The 13400-nt window shown below is 47.3% G+C and overlaps 1 protein-coding gene across 1 annotated transcript in view; it reads right to left on the minus strand.

The window, feature by feature from the left end:
• sh3pxd2b (SH3 and PX domains 2B) overlaps positions 1-11577 on the minus strand; it is a 31191-nt gene extending 19614 nt beyond the window's left edge. The window contains exons 1-3 of the mRNA XM_084449780.1: positions 11273-11577; positions 8494-8574; positions 1568-1643 (exon numbers count right to left, since the gene is read on the minus strand). Of these exons, the coding sequence (XP_084305906.1) occupies positions 1568-1643; positions 8494-8574; positions 11273-11344 (229 nt within the window). The 5' untranslated portion in view covers positions 11345-11577. The remainder of the gene's footprint in view (positions 1-1567; positions 1644-8493; positions 8575-11272) is intronic.
• Between the last annotated feature and the right edge of the window lie 1823 nt (positions 11578-13400).

A 13400-nucleotide genomic window follows, 5' to 3' on the forward strand; every position in this document is an offset into this window, starting at 1 on the left:
AGCCAAAGAAGTGTGCAGCTGAGCATGTACAGTCCTGATGTGTTGAGATCAACTGGTCTCCTTACTGCAGATTTCAAGAGGCCATGTCTTGTATCAGCAGAAATCACAGCAACAGGAAGAGAAACAAAGACACAATCACAAGTATCATATCATGCGGTGGTGTGTGTGTGTGTGGGGGACAAAACGGTACCGCCGACATTTTGCAGCTGCACGCAGACAGGCCGACCGCTTCGACGATCTTTAGAGGAAGAGAAAACGAAAAGGGAGTCCTTACATAAACCGGGCCTTGGGCATGAGGAAAGTAAAACCCACTTCCTCGTCTCGTTGGTTCGGTCTGAGCCCACCAGATATGTGCCCGGCCCTGTCTGACGCAGACCGCGGGGTCTCGGGTGTCGACAGAGATGTGCCGTGGAGATCAGTCAGGGTAGACACCAGCCGACACACCGGCCACATCCCAGAGCAGGATGTCAGATGGCCAACGGAAAGGGTTTCCTGTTCCATCCTGACAGACTAGTGGGCGCAGGAAGGAGTTCAAATGCGAACCACCTGAAAAAACGCTCGGCTTCCCAGTTCAACGATATTCCATTCATGAAAAGGGAGAGAGAGAGAGAGAGAAAGAGAGAAAGAAAAAGAGAGAGAGAGAGAGAGAGAGAGAGAGAGAGAGAGAGAGCATACTGTAACTGAAAACAGCAGGAGTGAACGTGGAGAGGTTAACTGGTGACTTCGGTGGGGAGTTAACACAACAAATGTACTTTTTCCTGCCGGGCAGAACAAGTTTCCTCTGAAGACGCAGATTAATCACTGGAATGAGTCTGTCACTGGACACGCGGGGTATGCGTGGAGGAGGCGTGGTCAGAGCGTGAGAGGTGCGGGACTGGGAGAGCATGGCACGGGAAAGTCTTCTTCGGCCTGTCTGACTGACTCTCTCTCTCTCTTATCTCTTATCTCTCTCTCGCTCTTTCTTTCTTTCCCTTATATTTCTCGGTCTCTCGGTCTCTAAGTCTCTCTCTCTCTCCCTCGTTCTGTTTTCCATCCAGGGTTTATTGAGCAAACACAGCTGAGAGCGAGGAGTTCCTGGACCTCATGTGTGATCCCACAATGTGTTCCAGACCTTCAGCTAGCCTCGCCCTTGAGCTAGCCCCCCGCCCCCACACACAATCAACCCCCTTCCAAACACCCCCCCCACCAAAAAAAACTCTCCCTGCTCCCCTTTGCATCTGCATCCAGCAGAGGTCCAACGGTGGGGACTTTCCAGGTGGGGGATGCCCAATTGGATTACTTGAATTAGACATTAGAACATTAGAAAGGTGTGCCCGGGCCCACCGAGCTGCTTTGCGGTCTAGGAGCGCCGTGTGGCGAGGAGGGAGGAGCTAAAACGAGTAGCAATTTCAAAACGCTGCCGATCAGAACCTCGTGAGCGCAGGGGACGCCGGTGCCAAGCTCCGCCCCACGGAGCGCAAATGTAGCGCATCTCTCCGCTCCCCCAGGGCGAACGGGAAGCAAGGGTGTCGGGTTTTCTGAGGCAGCGTCGGTGCTTCTGACGGTGTGTTTGCTCTTGATCTCTTACCAGGTAGGAACGGGATAATTCTGCGCTTCGGGTCTTTCTGGCCTCCTTCCACAGGGAACTTATCCAGAAGCTCCATCTGAAAACAGGGAGGGGAGAGAGGACAGGGGGTCACAGCTCATACTGTCACGTTGCACCAACAATACAACACAAGGCAAGACAAACACGAGTCAACAAAACACAGAGTAACACAAGACAGCTTGGTCTCTCCGCCGCACACAGCATTGCTGGGGGGGGGCATGGGGAGTGGGGGGGGGGGTTGGTTCACATTTTAACAATTCAGCAATTCCTCCCAGGAATCCTGCCAATAAAAGGAAGTCTGTCAATGGTTAGGGATACACTCAGCAGATGGTTGGTATTTTACTCTCTGGGTAGACTACATATGCTCTGTGGCCTGTTAGCAAGGGCCCACTGACATAGTGGAACATTTTGCCTCTCTCTCTCTCTCTTTCTCACACACACACACACACACACACACACACACATACACACACACACACACACACACACACACACACACACACACACACACACACACACTCCCTCCCTCTCTCTCTCTCTCTCTCTCTGTCAAGTCCAGCATGCAGATGCAGCATTCTACCCGGTGATCACACTGAGCTATAGGTTATTTTCCGACACCCCTGCCAAATAAAGCTCTCCCCTCTTCTGTCCACAGGCCCGTCGTTTTTATTCCAGGCCACCAGCTGCACGCTGCCGACAGCTGCAGGCCAATGAAATGACACCTGTGTGTCGGCCAATGAACTTGAAGCCCTCTGTCTCCCGGGCCCAGGCAGGAGCACTTGAAAGACACAGCTGAGAGACCTGTTAAATGCTCCACTACCACCACAGGTGCTTTCAGTTTGCTAGGCAGCAGTTTTTGAAGGGTTTCTGCACAATATGTAAGCCTGCGAAGTGGAAAAAAAAGACAAAAAAAATCTTTTTTTGTCACCAGCCGCCTGACTGCAAATTTCCTTCAGGGAATTGAGGAAAAGTAGGCTGCAGTCTTTCTGGCATTCCTGGGATGATCCACCCCAGAATCAAGTATGACGACAAAGAAGAAAAGGCTGAAATATCAAGGGGGTAAATGACTCCTCCTCTCTTGGGAAAAGTAATGGAGGATTTGTGTGTGGGGGGAGGGGGGGAGTAGAGGTACGACGTTCAACCTTTTCACATCATCCCCCCCACCCCCTGCTGTGTCTCTGAGGAAAACGGCCGCCCCAGAGCGCTCTCTGCTTTGATTAAATATGGCGGCGGCGTGACTCGGCTCAGTGGGACCAGAGAGAGTATCCGAGGCCGACGGAGTTCTGTTCAGTGTGAACCTGCTACCCTGGCGTGTCAGTGGCAGCTGTCCAGAGATTCGCTAGGGTCAGAGCGAACCGAAGGACTCCAAGATAAAGCAGGAATGTTCTTCATTTCCTATTACACTGGGGGATAACAGCGCTCGTGTGCCGCGCTAGCTGAAGCGACTGATCTGGTCCCGAGGGCGGGGGATTTCTTGGGTGTGTGTTGTAATACTGACAACCGACAACAGATTTATGAATTTGTTTTTCTCTGGTGTTCAGACCATAACTGAAATGATAGACAACCCTGTGATGTGGACAGTAAGCTGGGATGTGATTGGATAGCAGGGGGGCTGGTGATGACGCTCTTCTCTGACATGGGGTGGATTTGAAGCATCCTGCTTCTTTAACTCATGGAAAATTACTAGTTGGCCATCAAACGGCCTATGTAGAAAGAAACCCTGCTGACCTCTCGTCACAGCGGAGGGCTAGGGTGATGGACGGGTGGGTTCACACTCGGTTGCGCTCTACCTCGGAGAGAGACAAGTCAAACAGAGCACCCTTATGAGGTTAAAGCCAGTTTATTTATTTATTTATTTCAAACCATAAAATAGGCCCTGTGTACAGATCACAAGGGGACAAATTCTCACGGCTTCTCATCAGACCATGACTCATGAATAACTATGAATAGCTGTCTTGATACAGCTATTCATTCCGTTCAACACTAATTCAAATGGTTTTAGACCAGCGAGTGTGTCGGACCTGTGTCGAAATGGTTCTAAGCTGTACAAGTCAAGTCCACGTAAAGCTATAGCTGTTAGGCACACTGCTAATGGTCTCCAGCAAAGCCGAGAGAAACAATAATAGCCCATTGGTTGGTGGAGCCAAAAACAGCAGGGTGGACAGAGTAGAGAAGTGGTACGAGTGAGGTGAGAGTGATTGCATGGGAAAGAACTCCTACACCGGAGATGGAGTGGGCTTTAGAAAGCAAGGGACCAGTCTGCAGATGCTTCACTACTGATGCATTTTGTAAAAGGATTTCTTCGTTTGCACACGTTTGCACAAGCGCCCAGTTTACAGTTGTGATTAATCCAAGATCTACTGTCACAATCGTTCCCTCTGTCAAACAAAGGAACTCCAGAGTAGAAAATAGCTGGTTGTGGGTCCACCTGAAAACCATCTGTCTGGCTAAAGAGACAGATGCCTCGTTTTACACACACGTCTGGACTTTAGGAGTTGGAAAATGGACAGAGAGCGAGTGAGAGAGGCCGAGCGAGAGAGGGAGGAGAGAGAAGAGAGAGAATGTGTGTGAGAGAAGGAGAGAAAGAGAGAGAATACCCCTCACGTTGTAATTGTTTCCATACTTCTGACAGACACGCCCTGTCTCTCTGTCTCCTTCCCCATCAGTCTCAAACCACCGACTGTGTCCCCGGTCTGTAATCAGAGGTGCCTGGGTGAGGAGCGCCGTCTGAGGGCTAAATACTCTACGCTCTCCCAGCGTGATTCAGAGACCACAGACAGACGGGGTCCAGGTGTGGGGGGTCCGGGGGGGGTGACATGACAGGAACAGAGACAGACCTTCCTTTGTGGCCTATCACATAACTGACCCATTACCAGTCCAAGCAGAATGCCCAGTCCGACTGTCAGCCTTCAAATGCTATCATTAATTGGACAAAATCCTGTTTGGTCAGAGACAAATAGAATTTGCCGGCGCTATCATTTGTCTAGTCTACATCCTCTTTCACCGCAGCAGCCGGACTGCTCACAAAAGCCGCATTGGAAGAGATCGGCGAGTCACTCATCATCAGACATAGGCTACATGAGTGTGCGGTTGGCCTTAAACAATGGCTCCTCTTTCTAGGATTTAAATGGCAGTCTACAGTCTTGTCCCGACCCTCACTCTGCCGTGCATTCCTCTGAGATTCCATAATCCCAGTCCGCCGTGAGCCCGAGCGCTTCAGGAGTGGACCCATTATGAAATATCCGTGTTGGTGACACAGCCAGCGATGCCGGGGCAGGAAGGACAGTGAGCAGATCAAGATGGACGAGCCACAACCAGCAGGCCTGTCATTAACCGTGGAGCCCCATGTCGACAACAAACTAACCTCCCATAGTCCAAAACTCATAATCTAAGTCAATAATAAAGCTTGCTTTTTAACAACCGTTACCCACAGAGTACCCCTGGTGCTAGGTTCAGCTGAAAAGGTCCGATTCGGACGAGCGAATGAGTCATGCACCAAAAAAGACCAGTTAACAACCAATCACGCGTTTCTCAGCTGGAGCTGTTGTTGAGAGCTCTCAGTGTGCTGAGCAACGTCAACAAACCCGGAGGAGACTGGGTTTAGACACGCATTTCCTGTCACTGCGTCTGCCCTCTCAGCTATGTGCTGTCTCAGCAGCACATGGGTTCCTAACAGCTCATTTCTTAAAGCGAAGAAGAAAAACAGAACAAAAAGAATGGTGGATTAACGAAGCAGTGAAACAAAAGCCGTACATTTCAAGTCTGGCATTGCGAAGAGTAAACGTTAATCGTTACTAGGAAACTACAGCCCATAAACAGTGCCAGGAGACATCAGTTAAACCATGGGACGGAGGGGAGTATTAGAGACCCTGATGCACACTCACCCTCTATTAGGGTAGGGAGTGACCCCCCACAGTAAATAAAGATAAAGCTGGTCAGAACAGTCTGACATTTTCAGTCTCAAACTGTTTTCCTCAAAGAAACCACAATCCAACCTTATGAAAGTGAACAGCACTCAGCGAATTTACGTCGACGTATTTGATTCAGCACTGTGTGAGTGAGAGCGTATGTTATGAGTAATGGCTACCAGAACTTAGGACGCAGTTTATTGAGGCAGCTTTGTGGTGCGTTAGAGAACAGGAGCTCAGTGAACCGGTGAGCTCACACGAGGCTAGCCTGAGATCTCAGCCATGCATTCTGCAGCTTTCACTTCCAGAGGGTTTGTCGACTGATTACTGCATGTGGACACCGTGCGACAGGTGTGTGATTCTTGAGAGAGCGTAGCCATGCACTGACAGAACACTTCAAAGAAAAGGAAGCTGTGTACTGTAGTTTAATGTTTAGAAGTAGCCGGGGTAACTAGACTCTGGGCGCACAGAATGAAGTCAAACGAAGACATGTTCAACAGAGTTGGAAACGCTGCCCAGAGGCATGGAAATAGAACACCTCTTCAACCAACCACATCGCTACCATTTCCATCACTTTAAGGCAGTAATACATCTGTCACGTAGTCAAAGCCTGTTAGGAGTCCGGAGGGGGCACAGGGACACGTCACACACTAGTCAGCGTATTCCTGCGGTGCGGTAGCCTAGATACTGTACACCTGTGTGAGGGGGTGGCAGTGAATCGGCCTCACTCATGTGCTGTTTGTTGAATAGCTTAGGTAACCCTTCTGGCATAGAGCCAAGGAATCTGGAGCAACATACGCACGCATACGTGATTAGAGAGAGGTAAACAAAAACAAAAGCACCACACGCCGCATGGGGCTTGTTTGCACGGCTCCATTTGATGTGGGTTGGCGGCGTCACGGTACGCTACAGTTGTTTTCACCCGGGGCCATCAGGCCTCCCCATCAGCAGGGGAAGTGGGCGTCGTTAGCGGCAGAGCTAATGATACTACTCTCCACCTGTACACGGCGAAGGAATGCGAGCAAGCATCAAGAGCAGGCATCAAGAGCAGGCATCATGTCACCAGCACTCTGTTTTGGCGAGAAAAGGGAAGAGAGAGGGGGGGGGGGTGGACTTCCTGGGACTTTTCTGTCACTGTCCAGCTTCTCTGGGGAAGATGACCCCAGCTACTGCTTTTATATTTATAGACATTCAGCAGTATCTAGTCCCATTTCAATACTCTATTTCAGTGACACTTTACACCATTAGACTTTGTTGCATTGTGACCTCAGACAGAGGGTTTTAAAAGAAGAGATGTAACCTGAGACAATCACTCTTAGCACTGGGATTAGTTTTGTTGGCTAGCACAGCTACAGCATAGTTTAGATTTCTGGGCTGTTTATAAGCCTATGCCCGCAATGTGTAAAGCTTTAATAGACGCCTGGTTCTTTGACATTAAATGTTGCCAAGCTCGTTAGTTGTACGCTCTCTCATACAGTTGTACGCATGCTTCCCTGGGGCAGTATTGTACACTAACAGCTAAACCCAGGAGCAGACCAAGATCTGGTGTAATCTCAACATGCTATGAGGCTTATCCTGATCTCCCTCACCACGCGCACTCAGCAGAGCAGAGCTGATAGGAGGTAAACATGGGAAACAAGGGAATGGAAGAGACACAATCCTCCCTCCACCAATGCAACCTTATAGGTGCACTAACCCACATGAGCAGGGCAGCACCCGGCCTGAGACGGTCAACGAGACGTCGTGTTCCTGTCAGTGACTGACGACGACGCTGTTGGCTCATGCATTCCGTTGATATGAGCCTACAGGATTAGAGGGAGATACTTTTACAAAGTCTCTGGTGGGCGAGTGGAGTAAGCTGTCCCTCATCTCATCTCAGTCTGAATTCCAGCCATGAATTAGCCAAATTAAATTAAATCCATGATGTGGATGTTGATTGCGGACAGCGTGGTCAGTATCACATTCAAAACATCACCAAATCATGACTCAATATCACTTTGTGAGGAAATTTCTAACATTTTGCCCTAGACAAGAGTATTATGGTTATCTAGATTGAAATGTATGATGCATGTAATCATATTGGGACTACTTTATTGCTTTTGCAGAGGAATTTGCACTCATTCAAAGTATAATTAAACTCATATTCAGTTATATTATATATACAGTTGATCATGTCTACAGACGCTTCTAAATCAAGATTGAAAGCATGGATGGAGAGAATACTGTAGAAGAGTCAGCACTGATCGATCTACCACGGGTCTATAACCCTTGAAAGAGGAATTGGAAATGATGATAAATCCCTCCTTGTGTAATAAAGTGCCAGTGTGACGTTCAAGTCTAAAACACACCACACATTTCTGTGGTTATCTGTGAAATCCACATTCAGCTCTCCGAGCTCCGTTTGCTCGTTTTCCGACTCTCCTCCTCGCACAGTATAATTACCAACGTCAAATGAGTGCAAGGCCCCAGCCACAAACACTAAGGCTGTATCTCAATACTCTCCGGAGTTTTCCTCTCCTCTCTCCTTCCCTGTAGGCCTCTGTCCTGCTATGCTCACCTGTCAGGACCTGTCACACCAGTGTTGTCAGATTAAGGCTGTATTTAATTCGGGAGGGCTGATCCCTACGCCCTACACCCTATGAAGTCACTTCCCTTCATAGTGAAAGCTCTGAAGTGAGTTTGACGTCACAAAGAATTATGGGAGCAAAGTGACCATCGCCTGTTCATTAGAAAATGAACATTAGGCAGGGCCCTTAGAAGGGCCAACTTTTAGACAACTTCAGACAGCCCTTCAATATGGCGGCGGTGGGCGTCGCCCCGATTATGATCACTGTGAAGTCAAAAGCCCTACGTTGTGGAATGTACCCTAAGCAGTAGAGACGGGGAGAGGGAGTTACATCAGCCCATTGAGATAAGGCATTTGTGTCTCCATTGGTATACAAGGCGTACCACTGTGCTTGCTCTGTCATTGTTTTCTACCAAAATGGCCCTCCCACTCACCTGCAGGTCGAAGAACTTGCTGTAGCGTCTGAAGATGACCTCTGTGCTGCCATCACTCCAGGACACTTTGATGATGTAAACCTGAGACAGAAAGAGGAAATAATGATCTAAGAGCAGAGTCACCAGATCATCACCGGTGTTAATGGCAACAACATGATGTGTATTTAAGCGGAACAGGTCACAAGGAACATTGCGTGGTAACGTGGGGTTTCATAGTCGTTTCGGTCCACAGACACACAGTGGACATCCTGGCAAATGATCTCATTTCCCACACCAGCAGATTACCACCACTTCCTGTAGAAAAGGAAATGACTAATCCTACTCGCCCACTGCCTACGCTATTGTCCTTTTACAAAAGGCATGTATCACTTGAGTGACACCAGTGCACCTGCAGCACCACATCCCTCAATACTTGAATCCCAGTCTCCCATTACACAGGGAAGGATAGAGAGGGGAGGGCTAGCTCACACGGATCAAAGATCTACGCAAGCCCTATCAAAACAGCATCTCTTTGACTGTCATCATGCTGCTAGCTTAATGACGGCACATTGGCTGGAGTACAAATCCTAGAAACTGACAGAAAAAAAAAAACAGCAAGAGAGGCTGAGAGGTGACTGGAAATTCCCCAGTGGCTGTGTCTGTCTGGCTGCCTGCTTCTGTTGGCCCCGCTCCCAGACCTTACCCAGGGGTAGTGGACTCTTGAGTCGCCGACAGCCCAGGGCCCAAAGGCCGTCCGCCATCAGCTCATTATGAAGACACGGTGTAATGACTGTTTACTGTAGGTCTTCATTGCATTGTAACACAATGTAAGTGTATGGCATTGAGCGTCCACACTGTTCAGGAGCAACTTGCCAAGAGGACACATTAGCAGGTGGTGCCCGCGGGAGTCAAGTAAACCAACCCTGCCGCACAGGAAGCTGAGCTGAACACAGATGACCGGTAAACCGGTGAACCGGCGAGCAGCAGATGGCGCAGACGCGGGACCTCTGGAACTCGACAACTCGACATCCTGCCCCTCACCACACTCACAGTGCATAGGTCTGATGATATCATCCACCACTCTTCATCATCAACATCACTATGGCCAAGATTCTGACCTCATTCGCAGTCGCAGTGCCAGTGACACCAAATGGTCATGTATGCCCACCCAAAACAATGTTTAGGTCATTTTAGGTCATTTACATTTTACATGGAATAAGCAAAATAGGAAGCCATCTTCTCATGACTCACACAAATCTCCTTTAGGACCCTGCATGGGGCGGAAGGCTTACTACTCTGCCTAGTTGTTTTTACCAGGCCAGGCCACTAGAATCAAGGCTTAAATATGAGGACAGTTCTTTGATATGAAAAGCGCCTCGGTCTTGACTACAGTACTTCATCCTTTTTTTCTAACTCACTAACACATCTCTTTTGGGGGACGGGTGAAAAAAATAGGAAAAATATTTATATTCTTCCATCTGCCTCAGTCCCCTTTTTTTCTTTTTCTTTTACTGAAACACACATTTTCTCTTTCTCTCCATTGGTCTTTTTGAGCTTTAATATTAATGCAAAATAGAAGCCCTAAAGTGACTGGGTAACAGCAACAGAACCAATATCCCGACGATGCTCTGATTCCACTATCATCACACCAGGCCCATGAGGTTATCTTCCTCAGTGCATGTGGTACCTTCAAACCTCGGTGGCCTAAAAGGAATAAGCTGTTGTTAGACAGGTTTACACCAATCTTGATGTGCAGGGCCACATCAGACTGGGCCAAACAGTCTCAAGAGATACGTTCTTCGTTCTCTATTCTCTGTACAAATAAGTGCATTTAGCCATTTTTTGTTCAAACATTCCACTAAGGCATTATGTACACAGTACTAACAATGACCTTCGGAATTGACGGGTGAGTAGGCCGATAGTCTGCTTCCTGGTCCATAAAGTGTTGTAGCTCAGGTCTACATAAACAGCATAGGCCTACATGGGAGCCAGAAGGCCTTACAGGCAGGGTTATGCAATATGAACTCAAACCAGGTTCTGTTTCTTCCTAACAGCAATAAACCCTGTGGGAAGCCCTCTGACCCAGAGACCGGAGGATAAACATCTCTTATGGGTCTCTCTCTTCTTAAACTCAGGCCACTGGAGGACATCCAGGTCTCTTGAGTCTTTACATTCAAACCCCTCACTTTGTGACCTCGTCAGCACAAGGACGCCCACGCTGTAGATGTGAGCGAGCCTACTGCATGCTGTTGCTACTCTGTTATATTGCAGTGTCAGCATGTCTTCTCTCAGGTGTTGTTCAGGTGGTGGTACCGCCTCTTAGCTAGGCTAGGCCTGCATAACGTGATATGGCACAGGGTTGTGTTTGAATGAAAACATTCTTAATCAAAAAATGTGTCCATAAAAATGTATCCAAAACACACACAAAAAAAGAAACTGATTTATGAAAGATTGGCGGTTTAATGATGAATACAAAGAACAAGAAGACGCGGGCGCATGTCCCGTTATTCCAGATGTTGACATGTGAGCCAAGGAAAAAAACATCTGGTTAAAATCACTGTACTTCATCGGCCAAATCTATTGGCTTCATTTTCTAACGATCATAAAGTATCATAATTTGGTAGAATAGTTGCTCTTGCATCAACTGTTTTGCTGAGGTGTAATTTGATACTCCCTTTGTTTTTACTTTTCCAAAGTAGAGTGAAGGAAACCCTGCTAACTTCAACAAAGCGGTTGTTGCGCATATCAAAATGTTCAGTGTGATTCCTATAAAAACAAGGGATACAACTTGTTGACTTACATAGTGTTTGTTCGGATTTCTCCTTTTCTGGACATCTTGAACTGTTACTTCTTGAACGGTCCGTCTTGGCATGGTGTCCTTCTTCTGTGCCTCTAAAAACAACAGCCCGGTTTGTTGCGATCAAACGCGAATGACAAAGTTAATGCACCGAACCTTTGTCATTCGCGCCGGTGGCCTACGATCCTTTATTGCTGATGAATGCAACAATTGAGATTTTTCGTAAATGGTCCACGTCAGACTTCCTGTACCACATTCAGTCGGTTCTTTTGCTGCCCTGTCCCGTTCCGTCCCGTTTCACAGCAGGCTCCAACCAAACTCCCAGCCTATCCTAGCTCACCGACTCGGGTTTAACAACTGGGTTGCTTCCATAGACCAGCCCTCTGACTCATCAAAGCGAAAGCATTCCCCACAGTAGCCACTGTGTTTCTAGCCCTACGGCTTCATGTAGGTACTAGGCAATACATTGTTGATAGATTAGATTGTCAGAATAGCCTACCTTTATTATCAATCCTCCTTCATAACGGGAAAAAACACAAGTGACTCGCATTAAGGCCAAGTGCAAAAGCCCCAGGGCCTGTAACCTATTCCCTATTCCTCATCTGATCATCATGTGAATAGATGGCCCAATCTACAATTAGAAGCAGCAGCAGTCATACTGAGTCTAAAATAACACGCATCAGCTACTGATACAATTTTAAGTCCCTATGTATGAGAATACCTAATGACCATACAGCTGTATGCTTCAACACAGTATGCGCATTTGTAGATGAAGATAATACATATGGAAGGACACAAGGCTGCTGTATTAGTATTCACTGACTGTTACAGATAGACTATCTTTGAAGCTTATGCATAGCCTTTATTTGATAATAGGAGGGACTGCTACTGCCTTTTCGTCTGACACTTGCATGATAATCCACACGTTTGATAACAATAACTAGGATTATTTAGGAAGAAAAACTCGAAAGATATAAGACTTGAACTATTATCAATAAAACATTATTTTGGCTTCGTGGTTTGCGGAATAAGTTGAGCAGTTGCACCATCTTGTGGTAGAGTATAGGAGATACACTGACACTTTATTATTCATTGCCCTCTCCTGGTGGAAAAGCGAAATTACAGCTTTGGTTTAACATGCATAATGTCCTGATGTTCCTGAAATAGTGACCCAACTTAGAGATACCTTGCTCATAGGCTTTGGAGTGGGAGGGTCAAATGAAAACGAAGAGATTGAAAGGTGAGGGGTCGTTTAAAAGACCAGGGGTCACATGTTAGGTAAGAGGTGACAGGGTGGCAGGGAGGTTTCACTTGGTGAAGCGCCAAGTGAAAGGTAAAAGGTGAGAGGTCATACGAAGGGTGAGGGGTCAGAGCCGCTCCAGGTGCGAGGTGATGCCAGAGAAGCGTTCCTAGCCCAGGGCCTCCCCCTGAGACATGGGCCCCAGGTAGGGGTACGGACGCATGTTGAAGATCTTCACGCAGTGCTCTAAGACGCAAGACAGAAAAAACACTGATTAGAATGGAGCGACAAAACAGTTGGCTGCAAGAAAGTACATAATACGGTAATGTTCAACACCCACTGAACTTTTAACATTTATCTTCCAACTGCATGGTGTGATGGATGTGATTACATTATGTGGCTACTCCAGGTGTGAAAATGCAGGTTTAGTGGTAATTCGCTTTGTATATGAAGGCCCTTTCTAACTATTCTTGGAGAGTTGTGCAACAAATATGCAATATGGAGTCTCAGCAAGCAAATAAAACAACACGCCTTATTGTCAGGATACATCAAAAAGCCATGCCAAATTTGTTTTGTACTTTGTCCATTATCCCCCCCATGTATATTTTTCAGCTTTGCGATTGTGGTGTTGTCTGATACTTATCTCAATATCATCATCTTAATATCTTAATCCACTATTGGAAGACGTGCCAGATGGCATTATGGGATTTCCATGAACCTAGGGAAGTGTGGGAAATTTTACATGTGTTTTCTCTGGCGCACAAACATGCCTTACTTAATTTGCACTCAGATGAAAGGATCTGAAAGAACATGTCCTCCCATAATGCAATTCAATTAGAGGTAGCTAACAAAATAATGTTGTTTACTCATCTCAGTATGATGCTGCTCATC

Source organism: Borostomias antarcticus (assembly GCF_949987555.1).
Source record: "Borostomias antarcticus genome assembly, chromosome: 15".
NCBI lineage: Eukaryota > Metazoa > Chordata > Actinopteri > Stomiiformes > Stomiidae > Borostomias > Borostomias antarcticus.